The following is a 24,589-nucleotide window of genomic DNA, read 5'->3' as shown; positions in this document are numbered from 1 at the left end:
GAAAAATCTGTGGGAGCGCTCTTCTCCAGGAATCAAATTCAGGTGAGGAGGCTTGGTAGCAAGTTCCTTTGTCCTCTGAACCATTTCACTGGCTTTTAGATTCACATATATATATATATATAGAGAGATTATCTGGAGAACTCCAGCTTTCTTAACAACTAAGGACAAAATTAAAGTATCTAAAAACAGGTCTGGATCTATGTATTTACAAAGACAAACTTAAAAAACAAAAAGGAATGGTTGGGTTACAAGACTTCTACCGCACAATGTACTAACTGGCCAGCGGCAACGCAGACGGAGCTCTACAACTCTGTTTCACGTGGGAATCCTTAGTTCAGAAAACAAAGTTCCCTTATTTCTCCACTAAAGTCATAAGAAGTCAGCAAGATTTCACATCACTCCACGATAAATTGTTAATGGCAAATGCAATGCTTTAGAACAATTACATCAAAAGTGGATATCACTTTGGACCTTAAGTCAAATATGGAAGCAAAGTAAGTTGCAATTTGATACAACACATGGCGATACCAGAATCAATAAATTAGTAAGATGTGCTGATATTGGGCAGGGGAGACAGCTCATGTTAGTAACATGCAGCTCTGGCTGCTGATCCTAGAAGCCATGTTTAAAAAAATGCTATGAGTAGTGACACCTATTATCACAGCACTGGGGAGGCAGAGATGGGACACTTCCTGCAGCCTAGCTGTCACATTACAAGCCAGTAACGACCATGTCTCAAACAAAAACAACACAAACATAGTGGAAGATGCCAGAAGAATGACACTTGGATTTTTTTTTTTTTCTGACTTCACACGTACCATATCTGCTACCGTACAAAAAAAGAAGAGCTGGTAACGTGTTAAAATTACACTTCTGTCAAATTAGACCAAATATGATACAAATAAGAACTAGCAAATTAATCAGACCTCCTTCTCTTTCACTGTGTCTTCTCACAAGCACAGGTCAGGCACGGGATGGGGCCTTCTCTATAAGTGCTCTTACATGCTTCGTAAGCATATTTGAGAGATCCAAGTTTTTGATTTAGTTTTCAGTTCCCTATCACTGTTCCAAAACAGAAAAGGTTGGACCAATTCTCTTGTGTACAAAGTGCTTAAAAACATGCAATTAATGCATTATTTCAGTCTCCCTAGACCCAAAACAAACACAGAAGACCCAAAGGAGGAGGCCTAGCTCAGAATTCCCAAGCACAGTTTTCTATGCTCACTTGTGCAAATAGGTTCCACTACTGACATGTGTAACATCATAAAAGCGCAACTGAAAAGATATAATTGGGTCTTGGTATTTAGAAATAAAAATACTGGAATTTTGTGGTGGTTCAGAATGAAAGATTTCAATGTCATTTACACAATAATACACTCTTTATATTAAGGTTTATCTTACCTATTTTCTTGTTTTCATGGTATACATGTTTGCTCTTCCAATACTTAATTTTTAAGCCTTTAAATTCTGAAAGTATTGATCTTTTATACAATGTTATATTAAAAATTATTTATAATTTATTACAATTTTTTCACTTTGTATCCTGGCTGTAGCCCCTCCCTCATCTCCTCCCAGTCCCACCCATCCTTCCCTCTTCTCCCACTATGCCCTTTCCCTAATCCCCTGATAGGGGAGGACTGCCTCCCCTTCTTTCTGACCTTAGCCTATCAGGTCTCATCAGGATAGGCTGCATTGTTTTCCTCTGTGGGCTGGCAAGGCTGCATCTCTCCCCCCAACCCGGAGAGGTAACCAAAGAGATGGACACTGAGTTCATGTCAGACAACCCCTGTTCGCCTTACTAGGGTACCCACATGAAGACTGATATGCCTATGGCCTTCACTTGAGCAGGAGATCTAGGTTATCTCCATGAATGGTCCTTGGTTGGAGAAGACCATTAGTCTCTGCAGGATATCCTGGGCCCAGATTTTTTGGCTCTGTTGGTCTCCTTGTGGAGCTCCTGTCCCATCCAGGTCTTTCTAGCTCCTCTTTCTTTCATAAGATTCCCTGCACTCTGCCCAAAGTTTGGCTATGAGTCTCAGCATCTGCTTCAGTACCCTGTTGGGTAGAGTCTTTCAGAGGCCCTCTGTGGCAGGCGCCTGTTCTGTTCCCTGTCTTCTCCCACTTCTGATGTCTATCCTATTTATGGTAAATTTGACATGAAATTTGGCTGCTTAACTAAAAATGCTGTTTACACTTTAAATTAGAAGAGCAGAAGTAGCTCAGTTGGCAGAGTGCTGCCTTAGCATACACGCCGGCTTCAGTTCAATCCCTAGCAGCACACAAACAGGGCTTGGTGGTGTAAGCCCATAATCCTAGCACATGGAAAGAACAGAAGTTCAGCTAAGCCCCCAAATTTCAGCCTGTCTAGAAAACAGGAGACTCTCTCTAAAAATGACAAATCATAACAACAAAAGACTTCATGTCAGAAATCCCCCAGAGAACGCCTGGCTGGTCCACACAAATCAAGTGTTCTTCAAAAATCTAAGTTTAGTTTACCAACAACAAAATACATGCTAGTCCAAGGGGCTGCTTTCTTCTTTCCTTTCTAGTCTTTATTTTGCTGAGTTAGGTAGGGGTGTGCGTGTGTGTGTGTGTGTGTGTGTGTGTGTGTGTGTACGAATTTCCATTAGCCTCAAGTATAGTTGGCTAACTTCTGGTATATATAAACAAAGTCTTAATAACTTAAAACGAAGACTAATTGCCAGATGGCAGAGCACTGTATCTGAAACTAAAGAGAAGAAAGAAAAAAGAAAAATCCCTCTGAAGATACCACTTTGAAGTGGTGTTTATGAGACTGATACTTTGCAATACTTGCAAGAAATGTCTACTTAAAGGTTCGGTACAAAGACAAAACAGACTACAGTCTGGCATTAAAGCAGAACCATGAAGGAAGGAAGGAAGCTGAACAGCAAAAGACTACTTCGTTCCCCTTCCAACCTTCTTTGGTCTTTCCAAACCAGAAACTTCAGAAGTCTGCAAAGGACCGCTATGCTAATTTAGATAAATTTAGCATGACTGCCTCTTACAGCTAGTAAGCACCTCCTACCACCATTCTAACCATACCAAAAGCTGGTACGAATATCCTTTGCTAGCTAGCCACATGTCTATATTCAATCTTCTATTACATCCCATTTCCTCTTTTCTCTGAGAGAGAAAACAGCACAACTGATAGTTTTCTTAGACAGAGCAGTTTCTTTTTCAAGCCCAACAACAAGAAGCCAACAGAAGACAGTTTCATTTCCCTCCCTCAGCTCTTGATCTCTCTCATGGTGCTAGTGTATTTGGAGGTCCTGAACTGGCGAGGGAAGAGAGCCAGGGATGGAAATCACATGAGGGCAACTTCCCCAGTGTGCTCTCCAAAGCCCATCCCCCAGACACTGGAGCTACAGAAAAACAGGCTGAAACCAAGACAGGTTGCCCTTCTGCTGTGCTCAAGCAGACACACCCATACTGATGGCAGAAAATAAAATCTATTTCAATTATTCTCACTTTTAGGAAAAATCTAATATACATAAGCAATCCCTAGTAATTTATCATGTTAAAGTCATAAAAAAAAAAAATGGAAGTGTTCCCAGAAGTTTCCACTCAAGTAGGCACACGAGCTGTCTATGGGGCAAATGCAACCCTTTTCCTCCTTTATATAACTGAAGTGTTAGAAAGGGAATGAGCAATGGTGGTGCTTAGATATACAATGATGCCATGTATTAAACCATGACTATAATAAAATGATGTAAACCTCAAAAAGAGTAATTAGGCAAATATGAAGTAGATAATTACAGGACTCCAGTTGTGCAATGTGATGACACAATATAAGGGAAAAGTTTTGAAACAAAACTACGTGAAATGAATAGGGGAAGAAAATTTCAAGTCAAAAAGATCAAACTGTCACTTTCACTGGGAATTATTTGGTGACAGACTTAGCCAAGACTACTATACCAATTATCCTTCTGAAACACATGAAATCAGCAACTAGAACATAACTTGCATCTAATGTGAAATATGAGAGAAAGAGCAAAAGCAAAGTTCAAGCTTGTAAAATGATGCAAAGAAAAGCTAAATTGACTGCAGGCAGAGTGCTTCATCTCATTATTTAGAACATCATCCACCATGATGGACTATTAGCAACCTTGGCACTCAGGAAAAAGTACATCACTTACCTGTTTCTACCTATAGAAGGTGGATAATTAATACAAATGAACACTAGCCTTTAAAATGTGAATGTGCCTATTCATATTTCAGTGTGACAGTCATTCAAGAGAGGAAACCCTAGGGACAATGACGTGGAACATTTTGATAAGGCCTGTGAGAACAGGGAACACGGACAAACGCAACGGGAGCCGGAATGCTGAGGCTCCTTACCCCCTGATTCTGTGGTGCTCTTCTTGTTTAGGATTTTCAGGATATCTTTGGTAATCTTCTTCAGCTGATGCCTGGCTTCGTCACGCTCCTTTCCGACTCCATAGAGAAGGATTGTGCGCTGGTTACATTCATGACTTGAAGATTCATCCTGAAAGAGAGCAAACGCCTCTGAAACCAGTTTGCAGGGCTGGGGGTACATTTTATACTCCTGAAACACACTAATCACAGCCTCTCCATGCCTGCCTGTGGGGGTGGCATCTGCCAGCTCTGCAACTCACTTCAACCTCTGCCGCCGGCACCATCCCAGTTTTTCCAGTTTGGAACATGCTAAAGTAAAAAATTTAAAAAAACAAAAAAAGTGACAGCTGACCTGAAGCATTTGATGTGGGCGTACCCTACAGAGTAAGTCTGGCTACTGAAAGATTTTTTTCATTGTCTAAGTTTGAACATGGCATAAAATGATGATATGATGTCCTTAAAGAAAATATCATTTCCTTAGTGAGCTTGGTCTTAGATACACAGGAAAATATGTGTCTTATATTTAGAAAAAAAAAATCTTGCTAGGATATTCAAGAAAAAGTAACCTTGCTCAAATAACCTTCAGAAAAGATACAACACTTATTAGAACATGACTGGATAAGATGTATTAGTATTTATTTCTAGATAACAAAACAGGAAAATTTAAGGAGGATCACCATGTGTGAACTAAGTAGCTAGAAATACATCATCTGAGAAGACCACTCTTCATTTCAGGCCCTTGCTCCCCATATGAGAATGGCAAATCAAGCACTACTTTTTTTTTCCTTGTGAGAAAATACATTTCTGAGGTGTTGAGTAACGAACAGGCATCCAGCACAAGGTTCAATTTACCCATACCCAAAGGTGAGCATCTAAGGTGTATCCTCACTCTCATGACTACTTTAAATTTTAATTTCACCCTGGCATCTTTTGTTTTCCTTTTATTTATTTATTTGAGCAAAGTTATTTATTTTTCAGTTGGACCTTTCCACACACACATCTCCCTCTTTATGCAACAGTGTTCATGCTAAGGCATCCCACTGCAAAGGGCATTGCCTCTGATCCTAGAGAAGTCCTCCCAGAGAAATAATCCACGCTTGTTTGTCATTACTAATGGCTGCAAAAACCCCTTCAGAAGTGGGGAATGTCAGTGTTACACATCCAACTGTGTGTTCTCTGCATACATGAACAAATGCCATGCGTCTGCAGCTGGTGAGTAATACTATGCTCACTCTCCAACTCTGGCAATTTTTTTCCCCTCAAGCACACACTCGCCTTCAGGCCACAACTCAGTTACCCTGGTTTCACTTTTTCATAAAGTGCTCGAAATAATGCACATTTGCATATCCTGTTGACTTCTCTTTCTGTGCTGCTCTGCTAATTCTTCATGTTCCAAGTACCCAAACAGATCTAGAGAGGTCCAAGCGGGGTTGCTAAGAGATAAAAGGATCCACATACTGATGAGATCTCAGGACAGCCACAGCCACATGGTGTACCACCCTGAGGGCTGAAAGAGGTTAGAATGTATCCTAGTCACGATGCTCTAAGTCAACCATAATCCTGGGTAAGTAACCTAGTTCCTAGTCTCAGATTCCTCTCCTGAAGTCAGTGTTATGCTATCTTCCATTTAAGGATTTGTGAGACTAAATAAGACATAATGCACATGCAATGCCCAAGAGTGCTCATCACACATAATTCATTTATTTTCTAGGTTATTGCTTTTTTTGTTTGTTTGTTGTGTGGCATTAACCACTGTCTTCCTGAGTCCACTATTATTCTCTTTTTTAAGCACCAAGTTGGCTCTTAATGCTTGGTAAGTGTAACGAGCACAAAGGAAGTGAATAGACTAAGGAAGAAACATGAATAAAAAAAGATATATGGGAAGGAAAGAAGACAATATCATTGTTTTGTAGGAAACAAGTTGGCTGTTAAAGTGCTAAAAATGTTGATGATGTGAGAGACCAACAGAAAGTTCATGGTTGTGTGGTGAACGAAGTGTTAGCTGTGGGGATGAGAAACAAAAAGTAGACCTTTTAGAGGCACCTGAGGAGAAAAGGGTCAGACATCAGGGTCTAGTGGGTGAGTATGTACTTCTCTGGATTTCACTGAATCCATCTGAAAAGGCTGTTGAAGAAAAAAGAAATATGAAAATGTACAGTTGATATGTATCTGGTTTGATGCAGCACTAATGCAGGTCACAGGTGAGGCAGTAATGGCAGCAGTAAGTACTGAGAGAGGTGCAAAACCTCCACAATTCTACATAGGTAAGAAAAGCAGGTAGATGGGGTATTTGAGAATAACATCAAGCCATTAAATGATGCTTACATGTGCTTCTTCACTTACTAAGATTATCCAACCATGCATGGTCTAGAAATCAGGCCAGGAGACACAAAAATAGTGACCATCAACCAATAGTCCAATAGGGACCAAATTAAGGTAAAGAGTCAACTTAGAGATGGTATCTTTGATTTTTGTTTGTGTTTTTTGTTTTAATTTTTTTTTTTTTACCAAAAACACATGTATACTACAAAAGAGAAGTTTCTCCATAGTAGTGAAGGTAGCACAGCAGGAAGCAAGGCACTGAAGTGTTGCTATGAAAGAAGTGAGGGGGATGGGTGGCAGAGAAGTGACTCAAGTTTACAAGAAGCTGGGCATGAAGAACAAGTTTAAGAGAAAACTTGGTTTGGGTAATAAATAGCTAACTCTTGTTTCAGAGTTATGACACCTATAAAGAAGCCATCATAAAGGATATTGTTTTCAGAGCAGATTACTGGTGAGAGGTGGGAGAAGTCTAGATTAACAGGAAAGACAAAAACACTGCTTTACCCAAGCACAGGGGCAAAATCAGGAAAACAGAAGTATGGAGATAAAGAAGTGAGAAACGTAAAACTCCATTCAGCCCACTGATGGGCTTGAGGAACTGAGGCAGGTGGCACAGCCCTGATGGAGAGAGACATAATGGAGTCACTCCAGAACAGCATACCATGAAATGGGAAGGATTTGGCAGGGAGAAGAGCATACTGACTTCCTTCAGTTAATACCAGGAAAATTGTAGCCATTATTGGCTTTCTAACAGAAAGGGAGGGACATTTAGAAGTTCCCAGCGGACTACATGATTTGTTTATATCTATATGTTTTTTAAGTAGAAAAATGTATAAAACCTCAGTGAATTTATCAGATGAAAAGCAACTCAACCTCTGATTATGTATTAAATACTTGCAAAGGTGGCAGTAGATGTCACTCTTTCAACACAGCAAACCCACACTTGTGAGTACTAGTAATGATCTGAGACTAGAGCCAAAACTTATCCCTGAAGGGTATATTCACTGGGCAGAAAAAGGAATAACTGATCCCTCTATCAAAGTCCAACTGTCTTTATTTTTAGGATAAATGCCAAGAATTGAACAGGCCATGTCCCTGAAAGCCGATGTCTAAAAAGAACATCCTCCAGATTGATCACTCCTTTCCCCAGGCATTACATCATGCTCACAGAGAAGTAGCTGACTACGAAACTAGAAGGGTCCACCTTGAAAACCATAACACACTCACCTACCATAGAAAATTTCAAAGTGTCTTCTCAGATAGACATCTTAAGGAGGAAAGAATGGAGTTGGCCAAAATAAGGTCTACTCTTAGTCAACTTGATTTCTTTTCTTAATTTTTAATTTTATTTTATTAATTACAGTTTATTTACTTTGTATCTCAGCTGTAGCACCCTCCCCCATCCTCTCCCAATCCCACCCTCCTTTCCTCTTCTTCTTCTCCTATGTCCCTCCCCAAGTCCAATGATAGGGAAGGTCCTACTCCCCTTCTATCTGACCCTAGTCAATTGCCAAAATGTGTGTGTTTTATAGTATGTATGTCTCATAATGTGTGAAAATACAGCTGACGTCATCAGAATGATGACTCCTTCTCCTGGCCCTACTTTCTGCTATGTCTACAGTGAGTCAAGGAGCACAGAATATTAGAACTAGTTAATATTTAAGGATAAGTTTTTAAAAGGCATTTTGAATGTGCTCCATTCTCTGGAACACTTGAAATGAACAGGCAAATTAATGTCACTGTCATCATAACGCAATACCTAGAAGTAAATTGTTTAAAAACTATTAAAACTTGCCTTTGAACATGCCATCTTGCAGCTAGATCTCTCATTGTTACCGCATAATTTTGCTCAAGAAATAACTCAGACAAATGTTCTATCTGTACTAAGCCTTGGGTTGGAAGACTGAATGGGTATGCACATGGCGAGAGCTGCATCACCAGGACCAAATAATTGGCCACTACTTTTCACTGGTAACTATTCCTAAATGACAGCACCCTTTTTTACAAATCATGAAAACAGATAACTTATTTTTGAAGGGAATACTTGTGCAGAGTCCACAAAACACCATTTCTCTTCTTTCAAGCAAGGATAAGGTTGGTGGATACTTGAAATATAAGACACAGACTTCTTGCTAAATACGGATTGTTTATTTTTGAAAGCTATTGTTTATATCACCTAACTTACTATGACCAATAAAACCAAGAATTTTTTATTTTTGAAAGCTACTGTTTATATTACCTAACTTACTATGACCAATAAAACTAAGCAAACTAACAGAATCATGCATCGATATAATGTCTTCAACCAAAAATTTCATTGATACCAAAATGATAAAAGTCATGACAGTTGAAAGATCCCAACTGATAATCAAATGTCTAATTACATTGTCATCCCCCTGCCCAAACCTAGATGCACAAGGACCACGTGCACTTCAAGGAATGGCCTCCTGGTCTCACAGTCATACTATTTGAATTAAATCAATTTCAGATGAGTAGAAAGAATTATCCCCAACAGATTTGACAAAATAATTAACCATTTGAAATAAAAGTTCTGTTCAATATTCCAAATTATCTGTTAGAAAAATAATCAAATTAAATTTCATTTCCCAATAATACAATTATAAACAGTATGTGATAATTTTATTTATTGATAGGGAGAGGATGGTGTGCCCAACAAATTATACTATCTATAATACAGAGTTCTAGGATAAGAAACTTTCTGACTAAATATTTTAGTCACTTTCATGGTCAGGTGATCAAAGGGGAAATTGGCAATTGTCCCCAATAAGAAAATATGAGAAGGTTCAGAGAGAAGTGTTCTTAGTTGTTACTTCAGAGGAAAGCTGAAGTAGGCTAAGGTCAAAGTTATTTTTATTCTTCAAATCTCTACTAAGAATGTTTTAGGGATTTGAAAAAAAATTTCAGTAGGAAAGACTTAGGAATTTTGAACTTTTAATGTGAAGGTAATCTATAATTCTCCTTCAGAAGATTTAACAGAGACCTTAGAAACACTATAAAAATCCTAGAGTTTAGAATTTGGTATAAAGGCAAGCATATTGCTTATTTGATCAAAGGGGAGTCCAGCCATTCCACACATCATTCAGATCTCACTCCTGGGCTCTGAAGAGGACAGAGACTACATAGATGTCATGGAGACAGCCTCAGGAACAGGGGTGGCTCTGAATGCAGTCTCCAATTAATCCAAATGTTTTACTCAGTGTCCTTCATTCAGAAATTGATAAAATGAGTATTGACTAATATAATAAAAGTGGGTTAATTCATGGCAGTATAAGAAATCAAATGTTGGCAATTAATATTTTGAAGCATAAAGTTCCTTTTATAAAGTATTTCAGATATCCAAACTAACATATAAGATAAGTTTAACTGGCTTTGTTTATATACAAAGGTAAAAACAACCTCATAAACATTTCAGAAAGTTGAAGATTAAACCAATGTTTCTGTGCGATGGAAACATTGCAGTTAGTATGCAATTGAATGTTGCTCAAGTGAATGAGATTAATAGCTTGATTTCAAATTTTAGTGACAATAAAAGTCCTGTGTCAATATAATCCAGTGGCTGCCACTCTTCAGTGTATCTATGCGTCACAGAAGGAAGTTTAAATAAAAATGGGGGTTTCTGATTCCTAGAGACTACATACCCCTAAATATACATTTTAAACAAATGTTCGTCATGCTGAGCTGCCATGATGCACCATCAAATCGATTTAACAAGTGTACACACACTCAAACTTCCAAATAAATAAAATATACGCTCCTAGTAGACGCACCTACTCAAGTGGCTTTATTGCAAAGAGCCATTTCAGTTGGAAATGGTGCACTTGTGCACAAGGCATGTGCTTTCTCTCTAAATATGGGAGCCAGAAATATTTACATAACTATAAAGCAGTCACAAATTTATCTTATAATTTCACTCCAAGTGTTTATTTTTAGCTTAAATTTTAGCTTAAAATTTAGAGAATTGCATATAGCAGTGTTACAAAGACGGTTTAATTCAATACCATCATTACGCATAAACTTAAGTAATGGACAACGTTTCTTTAGTATTGCGTTCTAGTCACCAATACCACGAAGGCTGTTTCATGCAACCAGCCTGGCAGGGGACACAACTGCTTTCTTTCCTAATGTGATTTGGGAGTCTAATAGTTTATAATGGGATGGTGCTGTTCTACCCACAAAGACGATAATCAAACACAGATTGTAAATAATGACATTAGGAACTGGGATAAAACGTGAAGCAGCAGGCCCACTCTCCCCAAGGGAGCGCACATTTTGAGATAATAGAATTACCTGTCAGACAGTGACACATTGTCCACTGTGAGCACAGTATGCTTTCAGATGAACAGACATCTGCAAGGGCAAACCTGCAACCTTCTCTGTGAACAGCTTTAGCAGACTTCATCTCAACTAGGATTTATCATTTATTTTCATGGAAAATAGCCAAAAAGCAAACTAATAAGCAAAACCCTCTACTATAATGATTCTGTTACAGGTTTTAGAAAAAAAAAAAAAAACCCACAGCATCTTAAATTGCCTTTTAAAAGATGATTTTTCTCAGCCACCTTCAGCCTATTATCTTCCATGAAATAAAAACAGAAGTCCTAAAAACAGACAGACTCTGAGTCTGCACAGCTCTGAATATGCATGGAAGGTAGCGGCTTACTGAGATGGTCTTTCTTCCCTATCCTTTTATTTCTGTCTAGAACACTCAAGACTGCACTGCTGAAACTCGGCAGATTCTCTACCACAGAGGGGTTTGGCAACTGAACTAAGTCACCGAGAGGAAAACACCACATGCCAGTCTGCAAGTTTTACTAACTGGCTGGCATTACCGGAGACACTCAAACTCTTCAGATCCAACAGCATAACCAGGTAATGTTATATTAGCATTTGACAGAAATCTACATATACTATGAAATATATGTATATTTTCCAAGTTTGTTCTTGAAATTGAAAACCTTGTATAGCAATTAATAAAGTCAGAAGCATATGCTTGGAATAATAGCATGTGTTTGAATTAATAAAACTAAGGTACTAGTCTTAGTGGTATGGGAAATTAAGTTCTTCAATAAAAAATATGCCAAGCATGGAGAAATGTTGATGCTTTGACTCTAAAATGAGAATTAAATACAGACAAAAGGAATGGAAATTTCCAATGTCAAGACAGTTGTTCAATGATTTACCTACTATACACAATGAGCATTCCTAAGTTAGAGTTATCAGAACAGATAGGAATGAATAATTAAGAGGAACTAACAATTGCAAAAAGGGTTGAACTCAGTGGTTCTCCTTCATGTCTGAGGTGCTGAATGAGGGGTTAAGGTGCAAAGCAACAAGGTCAACCTCCGGGAGATATTCTTAACTGCATTCTTTTCAATAATTAAAGAACTCCAATGAGATCTGGAGGGAGGACCTGCTATCTTCATTTATCGTGTTAAATCTTATGTGGGAGTTATGAAGGGTTTTTAAACTGTATACTTGAATATGAGAAATTCCGTTTTATGAGAAATCATTTTGTTTGATGGAACTTTGAAAAGTTTTAAATTCCATCTTAAATTTCAAGCTAGAGGCCACCTATAACATATTCAAGTCAGCTGCTACTATTCTTAAGCTGTCTCTTGTATGATAACCTAGGAGGCAAGACAGGGACTGATTTCTGCTATTTTATTTTAGCTAACATTAAATATGCCATAAATCTGAGAATGATGCTCTTGATGCTTTAAGAAATATTGAGTAATAATCACACATACAAAGGCTGTTGCCTTCATTATTATTATTATTATTGTTGTTGATGTTGTTGTTATTTTAGGATTCACACTGAATGATATTAAAAAACACATACAACCTTCAAATATACATACAAGTTGAAAATGAAAAATGCATGGGCTAAAAATCCTCTAAGCTAAATAATGAGTTTCTGTGAGGCTAATAGTAGATTGCATGTCTGAGCATAGGCAGAAATCTTTCCCCAGTACACAGGAAGATTTTTCGGATTTTTATTTTTTATAATTTACTACTTAATTTATTGAATAAATTTCCCAACAATGACTTTATGCCAATTTCTTTGAGCTTTTTCATTTACAATTCTAACTCATAATCAGTCACTTCTCCACTGAATTCATCAATGATACTAAAGAGTGAAACCAGGAATAGGGGCGCAGAGGGAAGAAAGCTGCAATCAGAAACAAAAGGCTACAGGGAAAGAAGATGAGGGGAAAGGTGAGCATCATTAGAGAACATTCTATAAGGATTTTCAAATTAAGTACAGGAGGGATGGCACCATGACAACGGGCTATGAAATACAACATTCAACAGAAACAAACTCAAGGTTCCTATAAACCTACACAACGTATTTCATGTCATTTTTTGTTGCCAGAGATGGAATATTTGTTTAGATGGGATATTCAGGGATTTGGCGTTCTATTAATCCCTACTAACTGCCACAATAAAGATCAGAAAAGTCAAGTTCTAAGCAAGGCTGTGCTTCTAAAAATTATGTATAGAGATAGCTACTAAGCCAATGACTAAGTGTAATCACCCTCACTGTCTCTACTCTAGGAACCAGCGCCATGGAGATGCCTGGTGTCAACACCACCGCGGTCAACACCACCTCCTCCCTGGGGAACAGCACCCTCTGCAGCAGAGACTACAAGATTACCCAGGTCCTCTTCCCGCTGCTCTACACCGTCCTGTTCTTCGCTGGGCTCATCACGAACAGCTTGGCAATGAGGATTTTCTTTCAAATCCGCAGTAAATCCAACTTCATTATTTTTCTCAAGAACACAGTCATTTCTGATCTTCTCATGATTCTAACTTTTCCATTCAAAATTCTCAGTGATGCCAAACTGGGAGCCGGGCCTCTGAGAACCTTGGTGTGCCAAGTTACCTCGGTCACATTTTATTTTACAATGTATATCAGCATATCATTCCTTGGACTGATAACCATTGACCGCTACCTGAAGACCACCAGGCCATTTAAAACTTCCAACCCCAGCAATCTCTTGGGTGCGAAGATTCTTTCTGTTGTCATCTGGGCCTTCATGTTCTTACTCTCGCTGCCTAACATGATTCTCACCAACAGGAGGCCAAAAGGTAAAGATGTAACGAAATGTTCCTTCTTAAAGTCAGAGTTTGGTCTGGTCTGGCATGAAATAGTCAATTACATCTGCCAAGTCATTTTCTGGATTAATTTTTTAATTGTCATTGTTTGTTATAGTCTCATTACGAAAGAACTCTATCGCTCCTATGTAAGAACAAGGGGGTCAGCCAAAGTTCCCAGGAAAAAGGTGAACATCAAAGTTTTCATCATCATTGCCGTCTTCTTCATTTGTTTTGTTCCCTTCCACTTTGCACGGATTCCCTACACCCTGAGCCAGACCCGGGCTGTCTTTGACTGTGCTGCCGAAAACGCTCTCTTCTATGTGAAGGAGAGCACCCTGTGGCTGACGTCCTTGAATGCCTGCCTCGACCCATTCATTTATTTTTTCCTTTGCAAGTCTTTCAGAAACTCCCTGACAAGCATGCTGAGGTGCTCAAGTTCTATGTCACCACCTGGAGAAAACAAGAAGAAAGGGCAGGAAGGTGGAGACCCAAGCGAGGAGACACCAATGTAAACTGTTAACCAAACGGTGCTTCAGTCTCTAGTGATAAGACTTCTCCAAGGAAATCACCACACAAAAGTATTAACACTCACTAAAAAGAAGCTGAGTTAATGGCTCTTTAAATAGGCAATACACTGGGGAAATAATCTTTATCTACTTTTCCAGAATATATACATATATAAAATAAAATATAAGGTAAAAAAAAATTCTAATCTTCAGGCATACAGTAAAATCAACTGCATCGCATTGCTATACTGCGGGCAAACCCACAAAGAATTAATTATTTACCTAGTTTCTACAAAACAAACAACCATGAAATGTAATGCCCACTGTCCTCTGAAAATACATAACCAATCACAATTATTATTTTAAAAAGTGAAAAATTATGTTTGATCTGATATATCAAGCATGGTAACTACTGACTTCTCATTTAAAACAACAAGGACAACACAAATGCACAGAGACTTAAACCAAATCAAATGACATTGGATGAGACCTGAATGCTCATTAAGTTAGTAGAGGTTTAAAGATGTATCTTTCCTTTAAGAAGAAACATAATGAATAAAATCATTAATGTAAAGAGAGTAAATTATTATAACATTCTAATATTTTAAAAGATTACTACTTCCTTAACACTAGAAAGAAGCAGTTTCACTAAAATTCTGAGTTTACCAGGTACAGTGCCATTATTGGCACTTATCTTCAATAACTAACTTTGGAAATGCCTCCTACTTGAGAGAGGAAAACACTTCTTAGTAAGAAAAAAGTAACTATAATTGCCAAACATCTATTAATATGAAAAGCACTTGCTATTATCTGTTTGTAATCATGTGTATGATATAAAAATTGCATTTATTCTGTATCATTTTGTTGGAATTTCTTTGTTCAAAAGTATTAGCTACAATGGACCAACCTTCTTCACCTATATTAAAGAGTAAATCTATTTACAACCTGTGGCCAGTATAGCTTTATTATATATTCTGCGGTCTCTTCAGAAAAAAAGTAATATCATGTTTATAAGACCCTGTGTAATGGTAAAGGGGATGAGGCATGTAGTCAGATTTCATATATTTCATAGTTGACATTTTATTTTAATTTGTTAACACAGAACTGATGCATGTTTCTTTGGTATGCTGTGACACTTCAATTTATGCATATAAGCAAGAAGGCTAAATTGGGGTCATCCTTGATAGCTTTAATATAAGCAAGGTATCTAATGTGCGGAAGTTCAAATAATTTGTCTCAATTATTAATGCTCCTTACAGGTGATTCTCCAGCAGAAGATGGCATAAAGCCTAGCATCCAACTATATTTTATAAGAAATGCTAAAGGTAGATTATACTATAGACAAGTTTTGTTAAACCTCAGTACTGTTTCGCAAACCCAGAACAACTAACTGAGATCTATTTTGGTACAAAGCTAAGGGTATGTAATTCATAATGCAGCATCTCTTCCCAGGTGGCTGTACTCCTACTCTGCACAGCTACAGCGAGAACAGGATGTTGGAGATGGATGTAGAGACTGTCAAAAATGTGAATAAGCAGACTAGGGACACAGCTCAAAGAGAGAGCTCTTCCCTAGGAACACAAGGGACACAGTTTCAATCTCCAACACTGTAATATAAAAAAGGGAACATATTCCAACTATGACAGGGTACTGAACAAACAGCTAGTGTCATTTCTGCCATAGTACTTCATTCTACAACTAGACATATACTTTTTGGTTTGTAAGAATATCAGTATGTGGGCAGCAAAGGGAATCTAGCAACTGACTATCTCCATCAAAATCTATTTCAAACATGAGATAAATAATGGGCAGCAGCCGCCGTTCAAACTGTCCAAGTGTGGAATGAGAAGTTTGTAAGAGCTCTTTGTCAAGGTCCCATGAATTCAGTGTGTACAAGCGAAGAGACTGCCGGAGGGAACAGAGAGCCTGAACAAGCCTCCTTTGTGGCTTGTTTCACACTAATTTACTGTGATATTTTTCTACAAGAAGACAGGCAAATAATGCAGATAGGATTAAGAAATTTTAATAAAAGAACTGCAAGGTGTTTGGAATTACCAATATTTTATGGTTATGTATACACAGTAAAAAAAAAAAAAAAACAATGCATTTTCAGAATTTGAAGATAAATTTAAAAACTTTATTTATTTATTTATTTGTGGCTTTTTTTTCTTTCATCTTTCCTGCTTAACTATTTCCTTTGTCATGCAGAAAGTTTTAACTTCATTAAATCAGTTTGTCAGTTTTAAACATTATTTCCTAAGCAAACTGGAGCCCAATTGGGAAGGTCCTTGCTCCAAAGGTAAAGATGCTTGCTGCAAAGGCTGGTAATCTGAATTTCATCCCCAGAACCCAAGTGGTAGAAAGAAAGAACTCCCACAGCTCCTTTGACATCTGTACTTTAACATCTCCACATATTTGATGGCACAGGTGTGCATGTACATGTACAGAGTAAAGAAATAAAGGCTCTAAAAAGTAAAAAAAAAAAAATGTATACACAGTATGAAATTTTAGATTGGACCCTCCATCACATTGTTGGATTTCTTTTTTATTTATTTTAATTCTTTATTAATTACGCTTAATTCACTTTGTATCCCCCCTGTGGTTCCCTCCCTCCTCCCATCCCAATCCCGCCCTTCTTCCACCCTCTGCATGCATGCTCCTCCCCAAGTCCACTGATAGGGGAGGTCTTCTTTTCCTTCCTTCTGATCCTAGTCAATTAGGTCTCATCAGGAGCGGCTGGATTTCTTTAAGGTACTAGGTACCACATACTCCTAAGTCAACCTGAACCCATTCAAGGCAGTCTGAGAGACATCCACGTGGCTTGTGCCTATATTCATGACATTCAGTGGTAAAGTAGAGGATCAAAAACAGCCTGGTCTATACAGCCCACCCATTCCAAGCCAGCCAGGGATGACCCCGTCTCAAGCAAAATAAACTTCACCAAGCCAACAGACTTAAATATCAGTATTTTCAAATGCCTACATACATGTACTGAGAACATGTCACCATCTCCAGCTGCAAAAACTTTGACATATACAAAAATCACCACATCTCACATTTCCACTTGATTTTCTTAAGTAAAAACAAATCTGGTATAAATGAAAAGTTGAAAAGATGATCCAAGAAAATGTAGCCCTGGTCCCATAGCTCAGTGACCAGGCCTAAGGATGCTAGCAGCAGGGCATTTTTCTCAGAGGTTTCCCACAGAAAGCAACTGAGCAGGCTTTGCCGAACCACATGCCCTGCTTACAGATGCCAGTTCATCACTTGTTTATGAGGAGCCCATGGGCTAAAGATGCTCTTCATGTTAAGAATTAATTCTGTGGCACATGGAAATTCCAGTGCCCACGGTGAGGCTTCCCAACAACACAGCCACACCATGCAGGCTGTATGTCTGAGACACACATGCCATAACATCTTTATAAAAACATTTTTGAAAATATTATGTGACATTTTGATATATCATCCTTAATCCAGCCATTTTTACAAATTCGTTGAAACAAACATGCAAGAATATATGAATATATATGTTCAGCAGTAATGGCTGGGAAAATCAAACAAATTAAATGTCCATCAATAGCAGCTTAGATAAATATGGGGAAGTCATGTTTATTATGATGATCAGTGTATATGTAGACTAAAACAAAAATCCAACTTAAGCTTATTTAAATAAGCACAAATACTTGCACACAGTATAAATACAGATCAACCTTCCCTTCCTGCTATCTACACATTGTTATTTGGCGTTTTTAAAATAGTTATGTGTGTGTTTGTGTACATGATGGATGTGTTTGTGTGCATATGGGTGTCCACGTGAGTGTGGGCCTATGCATACCATGGCACACATATAGGTCCATGTAGGTATCATGTGTGACATTTCAGGTGTCAGACATCATTTGCCACATTGTTTGAGATAGCATCTCTTATTCACTGGTGCATATACCAGATAACTGGCCTGCAAGCTTCTACAGAATTCTCCTGTTTCCACGTCCCCATCTCACTATAGGAGTACCGGAATGACATTTACACAATACTGTGTCTAGCTTTATATGGGTTCTGGGAACCTATATTGAAGCTTCCATGTTTGTGTGGCATGTGCTTTACCTACTGAGCCATCTCCCATGTACTTGAATTTTTAAACATATGCTTTCTTTTATGATAAAAACTTGTAATTAAATATTAAACATTGCAGGTATTGTTGTGGATTTACTGTCTGTTTCTAGTTAACGGAAGAGATTTTTCTAATACTGATTTTCATTTCTCAATAGTTCAGGACATCTGCTTGTAAACTACACAGTTTGTTTAACTTATTATCACTCTTGGTTTTGCTAATGTGGAAAGTTTAAAACAACTTCACACAGTCTGAGGAAAGTACCTCAGTGCATTTCAGAGGAAACGAGAGGGCTCTTCTATGAATATAGGAGTTCCCACTTCAGTTTTCATCCCAAATGAAAGCAAACACTTCACCTTTTCAGATATTCATGTTACCTACATCAACAGAAGTCCTTTCGCTCTTAACCTTGATCCAAAGGAGAAATCCTGAAAGACTAGAAAGGGCAGTAAAAACACACAATTTCCATCACAGTTTGCCCTGGCTCCTTCCTAACCATATCAATTGGACAATTCGGATTCCCACCCTGAGTTTGTAGCAGACAAAACTACAAGTTTGTTTAACATCATGGATTTTTATTTTTCCTGTATCAATAACTGACTCTTGGCAGAAGGACTCATCCTGCCATGTTCCCAGGGGCAGATGTGGGGCTAGGGCAAGCCAGGCTCTAAGCACAAACCCTGGGGCCAGTGGTGGGGTTGCACTATTCTGGGAAAATTCTTAAATTCTGCATTTTGATTTTTCAACTCTAAAATAAGGCTAGCCTCTTGATATTGTGAAGACTATCATAATACCTATACTAACACAGCTATTTTTATTTTATTTCCTTGGTGCATAGTAGAATTCCAATCTTGGCAGGTTCCTAAATTCTGAGATTTTCATTGAAAAAAAATTTTTTTAGTTCTTCCTTCCTGGCTTTCATGAATTAAACCCACTGCATTTTTGTTTTCTTTTTAGTTGACTCAGTAAGCTTGCAGGACATATCCCATGACAGGCATCATTCTAAGCAAGTGATGGGATGCTCCCTTACTTTACCCCCTTAGCTGTATAAAGAAGACACTGCTGTGTGTTTCCATCACAAAGAGAAGGCAAGTATTTTGTACTGAATGGAGATAAGATCCCAAATGACCAAAAAGCAACAGCTGGACGAAGGCTTGGATACAAGCTTTGAGATGGTGCTTCCACACAGCGATAGGAAGCAGCTTTCAGACAGGCCGTTCAAAAGGGAAGACGTTTTCCCACAAACATCAGCGTTGCCAATGTACTTACCAAGCAAAGCACTTCAAAACTCTCATTTAAAAAGAATTTATGTTAGGGCCAGAAAGATGGTTCAGCTAGTGACAACCAACCACGACAATAGAGAGTTCAGTTCATGTGACCCACATGTTGAAAAGAGAGAACTGACTAAAAGAACAACAATAACAAAACACGCATGCACACACATACACACACAAATATGTATTTCACAAACAAAAGAATATACCTTTGTAACCCTAGAAACGGCCATTGCTAATCAGTTCCTCTTTTCAAAGTTTCCCACATTTGGCATTTTGAAATTTGACCAAAATGTGATTTCTACTTCTCATATTATGAAATGATCCTGTACAGAATTTCCTTGTTTAAAGTGAAACTTTCCAGGCCTTTGTTTTTAAATTCGATTGGGGGCTACTGAGAAATTCAAAATTAGCTATTTAGGCCAAAAAAAAAAAAAAAAAAAAAAAGATTTGCCAGGTTTTTATCCTCTTAAGCCAAATACATATATAGTTAAGTTGTGATCCATTATATCAGTGTAATCCTTATATATATCAGTTGAAGAGAAAAATTTTAAAGTGTACAACCCATTCCCTAGAGCTAACCAAAGTCCCCAGGCATCACAGTACATTCAATTTTGAAATGTTCAAGTGTGGAATATACTTATCCAGGACCCTCAACTAAGTCATGTAGGATTTTCTCGAAGACAGTCCAACTCTAGCAAGTTGTGTGGCAAGAAATATGAAGTGAAACTTGCCATAACCACACATTGTCTGTAAGAGCATCTAATTTCCCCTTTCCCTTCATCTTTCTGGCAGAGAGGCACTCTGTCACACATGGCAACTTTCTCCACACTGAGATTTAAAGGAAACGTTGTACCGATCTTGGTCCAACACTGATTCACAAAATTCTTTAAGTCTCAATAATGCAGGTAGTTTCCTAAAATGACTTCCCAAAAGTGACATACTGCATCTTCACTCAATTTGACAATTCAGAAAACCAAAACAGAGAGTGGCTGGCATTTTTATTTATTTTTTCTGATATGCACAGTGCTCTGCCATAGATACACGTCCCGTATACTCCTATGAAGTAGGTGATATTTTCAAACTTGTTACATGAGGGAATGAGATGTAGAACTCTTAAAACATTTGTTTAAACTGGATACTAAATAATGGATAGGTCCAGTGATAGTTCTCACATCTTAGAAATTTCTCTGGCACAGATCTCACGATTAAAAACAAACAGCAATGTCTGCAGATATAAAGGGTCCATCCTTTGGCATAAAAACTTCTTGCAAGCCCAGCCTGTAAGAGTACAGAAGATGTCTTGACTTTAAAATCAAGACTTATCCTCCTCCTTGGTTGTAATTTGGTACTATTTCCTTCATCACTTTAATTCCTATTATTACACATGAGGTATTCAATAAGGTCACCGAACATGAATAATAATAAATAAATAAACTTTGGGGCTAGGGAAATAGCTCAGCAGTTTAAAAGCATGTTCCAGGAACCCACTTCAGGTGGCACACAATCACCTGTGATTCCAGCACCAGGGAATCCAACACCTCGGGCCTCTCTGTGCACCTGAGAACATATGCACCCCTTATACATATAATTAAGTATTATAGAATATCTCACATGTTAGGAATATGGCTGAGTGGTGGCGTGGCCGCGGAGCCAGTGAAAGCCCTAGGTTCACCCTTCAGCACACACAGACCAATAACTATTACTGGTAAATGCGCCAAAGGTCTAAAGATACAGAAGTTCTAGAAAATGTGGGTTATTACAGAAGCCCACAGGGGGGAAGTGAGGAAGTAAGGCCAGTATAAGAAAGGAGAACCTTTACTTCACAAGCTCTCTGTGGAGTGAGCTAATGACTGTCACATTCATACAGCTGAGTGTCTTCCCAAACAAAGGTCAGTTCCAATTTTTCTTATCAATGCGCTTGCTATAAAAGACAGAACGTGCCTAAATTTAAAAAAAAGGTAATATAATAGTCTATAGGTATAGATTATAAGCATAAGGCACTACATAACATAAGACAGCCTGCCCTGCATTCTTACATCTTAACTTGGGTTCTGTTACTGCCATGGAATGAATAGTGCTTACTGCTTGGGCTTCACGAGGCTGTAAATTAAATGGGGCTTTTAAAAAGAGTAAAAATCAGATATGTGCTCGAAAGATTCTAGCCAAAAATCAGATCTGCTTAAGTGTGTTAAATAATGAAGTCTGGTTTTTGTTGTTGTTGTTGTTTTTGACAAAAAGTAGTGTTTGCCAAGTCATGAGGGCTCTTTGTTTCTCTCTGTCTGCATGTTTATGTACAGTAGCTGATGCTGGAGACAGGCAACGCCACTGTGATGCAGGGCTTCAACAAGTCTGAGCGGTGCCCCAGAGACACTCGGATGACCCATCTGGTGTTCCCAGCCCTCTACACGGCCTTGTTCTTGGCAGGCATCGCGCTGAACACCTTGGCCCTCTGGGTGTTCACTCATATCCCCAGCAATTCGACTTTCATCATCTACCTCAAAAACACTCTGGTGGCAGACTTGATATTGACGCTAATGCTTCCTTTCAAGATCCTTTCTGACTCACACCTTGCACCCTGGCAGCTCAGGGGTTTTGTGTGTAAATTTTCTTCTGTGGTCTTGTATCAGACCATGTATGTAGGTATCATGATGCTGGGCTTCATCGCTTTTGACAGATTCCTCAAAATCATCAGACCCTTTAGAAAAATTTTTGCAAAAAGGACTGCTTTTGCAAAAACAGTCTCAATTGTCATCTGGCTCCTGATGTTCTTCATCTCCCTGCCAAACATGATCTTGAACAAGAAAGCGACGCCATCATCCGTGAAGAAGTGTGCATCTCTAAAGAGCCCCCTGGGGTTGCTGTGGCATCAAGTAGTCAGTCACACATGCCAGGTCATTTTCTGGACTGTGTTCGTCCTGATGGTAGTGTTTTATGTAGTGATTACCAAAAAGGTATACGACTCCTATAAAAAGTGTAGAAGTAAGGATGGCAAGCACAAAAGGCTGGAGGTGAAGGTATTTATTGTCATAGCCGTCTTCTTTGTGTGCTTTGCCCCATATCATTTTGTCAAAGTTCCATATACCTACAGTCAGACCAGCAACAAGACTGACTGTAGATTAGAAAACCAACTGTTCGTTGCTAAAGAAACAACTCTCTTTTTGGCAACAACTAACATATGTATGGATCCGCTAATCTACATAATCTTATGTAAAAAGTTCACAGAAAGGGTACCATGTATGAGAGGGAGGACAAGGTCAACAGCAACAAGCGAGGAGCACCACAGTAGCCAGACAGACAACATCACCCTAGGCTGACAACTTCCTCTCACATGTAAATTTTACACAAGGCTTGGCTTCTATTTAAGGATGGGACTTCAAAAAGATCATTTCCTTGGAGACTTCACTTAAGCATTACAGGGGGGAAAAAGGGGGAAACAAACAGTTTCCTAGGTTTTTATTATCCTAGAGTATGGAAAAGATTATGCATATTTTAACCACATAGATTTATTTATAAGCAGAATGAATTAACATTAAGAGAATGCATAGGAAAGCAAACGGCCACTAGATGTCATCTTTTCAAGAGCATTCATGTAATATGGAAACGATTAATGGGAGACAGATATGCCTAATAAAACCTCCCTTCTATCCACCATTCCACATTCTCTTACACACGATTCCTAAAATGGTAAGGTGAGTTTTATAGCCTTCATAATGCTGACAGTTGTGAACATAAACCAACAAACTTGCACACTCAATGCCTGTGGAAGAAAAGCTAGGGCAGGGAATGAAAGAGAAGTAGTCTGAGGAACCAAAGAGGGTCAAAAGTGACCCCAGGAATCCCGAAAGATTTTTCCGCTTATAAGTGCAAAGGGTCTCTCCCACAACTCAACAGAGCACTAGAAGAGACCCATACAGCAGGGAAAGCCAGTTTACAGCCATGTGCAGCCTGAGAGGGGGAAGTCAGTGTCAGCCAGCAAAATCTTCCTGGGCAAAAGTGCCTGCACCCCTGAAGGAAAATAATTACTTCTTCCACTGTTTGTCTATACAGTAGGATTGTTGTTAAACATTTTCTTATACTAGTTTGCTAAAATTCTGGACCATATTTCCCAAGGACAGGGTTCTTAAAAAGATAGATATATCACAAACTTTTGGTATCTTACAATGTGCCCACTCCCCCAGCACCATTAAAAAGGAATGCAGATATCCTAGACAGTATGTACTATACTTGGTGCATATAAGCAACAGAATGGTTGGCCTATGATTAATAACATCAATGTGGGAAAATTTGCAAAGTCTGATTCACTTTATTTAGGCCCATCCACTTCCCTGGATCTCTCTGTGGGTAAAAAAAAAAAAAAAAAAAAAAAAAGTAAAGTATGTTTTTCTATCATTGTGGATGTTGATATTTAGCTTTTCTAGAAAACATGAGGACTCTCCCTCTAATGTGTCCCACCAAATAAAGTCTAGGGTACTCTCGTTCCATGGTCTAAAGGCCACAGAGGCAAGAGAATGTCCTTATCCTTATGGAATCATCTGCTAACAGTACTTCCACTCCTTGACCTTTGCACTCTGTTTAATATGCTGTGTTTTTGTCCTCACCCCACTGTGCACATAACCTTCCCTCTGACTGACATCGTGTTCCTGCCTACTGGTGAAACCCAAAATTGTTATCACTTAATCCATGCAATCGCACAGGCCCAACCTCCCACTACTACATCAGGCCCTTACTTCCTCACCTGTGTGGCATCACTCCTCAACTATTTATCACATTGCTTTATGATTTGCTTAAGGTTGCATTGTGCAATTAATAAAGGTTTGTTAAAACAAATCAAAAGGGGCTTTTAAAAGATTTTTTTTTTTTTTGAGAAAGGGTGTCAC

At 38.5% G+C, this 24,589-nt stretch overlaps 3 protein-coding genes across 11 annotated transcripts in view; 2 read left to right on the top strand and 1 right to left on the bottom strand.

Annotated features, from left to right (window-relative positions):
• P2ry12 (purinergic receptor P2Y12) overlaps nt 1-15,272 on the top strand; it is a 46,054-nt gene extending 30,782 nt beyond the window's left edge. Inside the window, exons 1-3 of one of the 2 annotated variants that reach the window (XM_060378357.1) lie at nt 4,739-4,761; nt 11,421-11,589; nt 13,276-15,272. In XM_060378357.1, the coding sequence (XP_060234340.1) occupies nt 13,287-14,330 (1,044 nt within the window). In that variant the 5' untranslated portion in view covers nt 4,739-4,761; nt 11,421-11,589; nt 13,276-13,286 and the 3' untranslated portion in view covers nt 14,331-15,272. Of the gene's footprint in view, nt 1-4,738; nt 4,762-11,420; nt 11,590-13,275 lie in introns of those variants that run through there. The other variant, XM_021653809.2, reaches the window with a different exon arrangement.
• Nucleotides 1-24,589, bottom strand: part of Med12l (mediator complex subunit 12L) — a 314,509-nt gene that overhangs the window by 73,647 nt on the left and 216,273 nt on the right. For all 7 annotated transcript variants that reach the window (XM_060378349.1, XM_060378355.1, XM_060378351.1 and 4 more), the window contains one exon: nt 4,360-4,507. In XM_060378349.1, coding sequence (XP_060234332.1) covers nt 4,360-4,507 — 148 coding nt within the window. The remainder of the gene's footprint in view (nt 1-4,359; nt 4,508-24,589) is intronic.
• P2ry13 (purinergic receptor P2Y13) lies at nt 21,504-24,545 on the top strand. Of its 2 annotated transcripts, none has more exons than XM_021653813.2 (2): nt 21,504-21,601; nt 22,010-24,545. In XM_021653813.2, the coding sequence occupies exon 2, from the start codon at nt 22,016-22,018 to the stop codon at nt 23,024-23,026; it is 1,011 nt and encodes a 336-aa protein (XP_021509488.1). In that variant the 5' UTR covers nt 21,504-21,601; nt 22,010-22,015; the 3' UTR covers nt 23,027-24,545. The 2 variants fall into 2 exon arrangements, with proteins under 2 accessions (XP_021509488.1, XP_021509489.1); XM_021653814.2 differs by having other exon boundaries at nt 21,513-21,601; nt 22,013-24,545.

Source organism: Meriones unguiculatus, chromosome 2 (genome assembly GCF_030254825.1).
Source record: "Meriones unguiculatus strain TT.TT164.6M chromosome 2, Bangor_MerUng_6.1, whole genome shotgun sequence".
Classification (NCBI taxonomy): domain Eukaryota; kingdom Metazoa; phylum Chordata; class Mammalia; order Rodentia; family Muridae; genus Meriones; species Meriones unguiculatus.
This window is presented reverse-complemented; position numbering and strand designations above follow the sequence as displayed.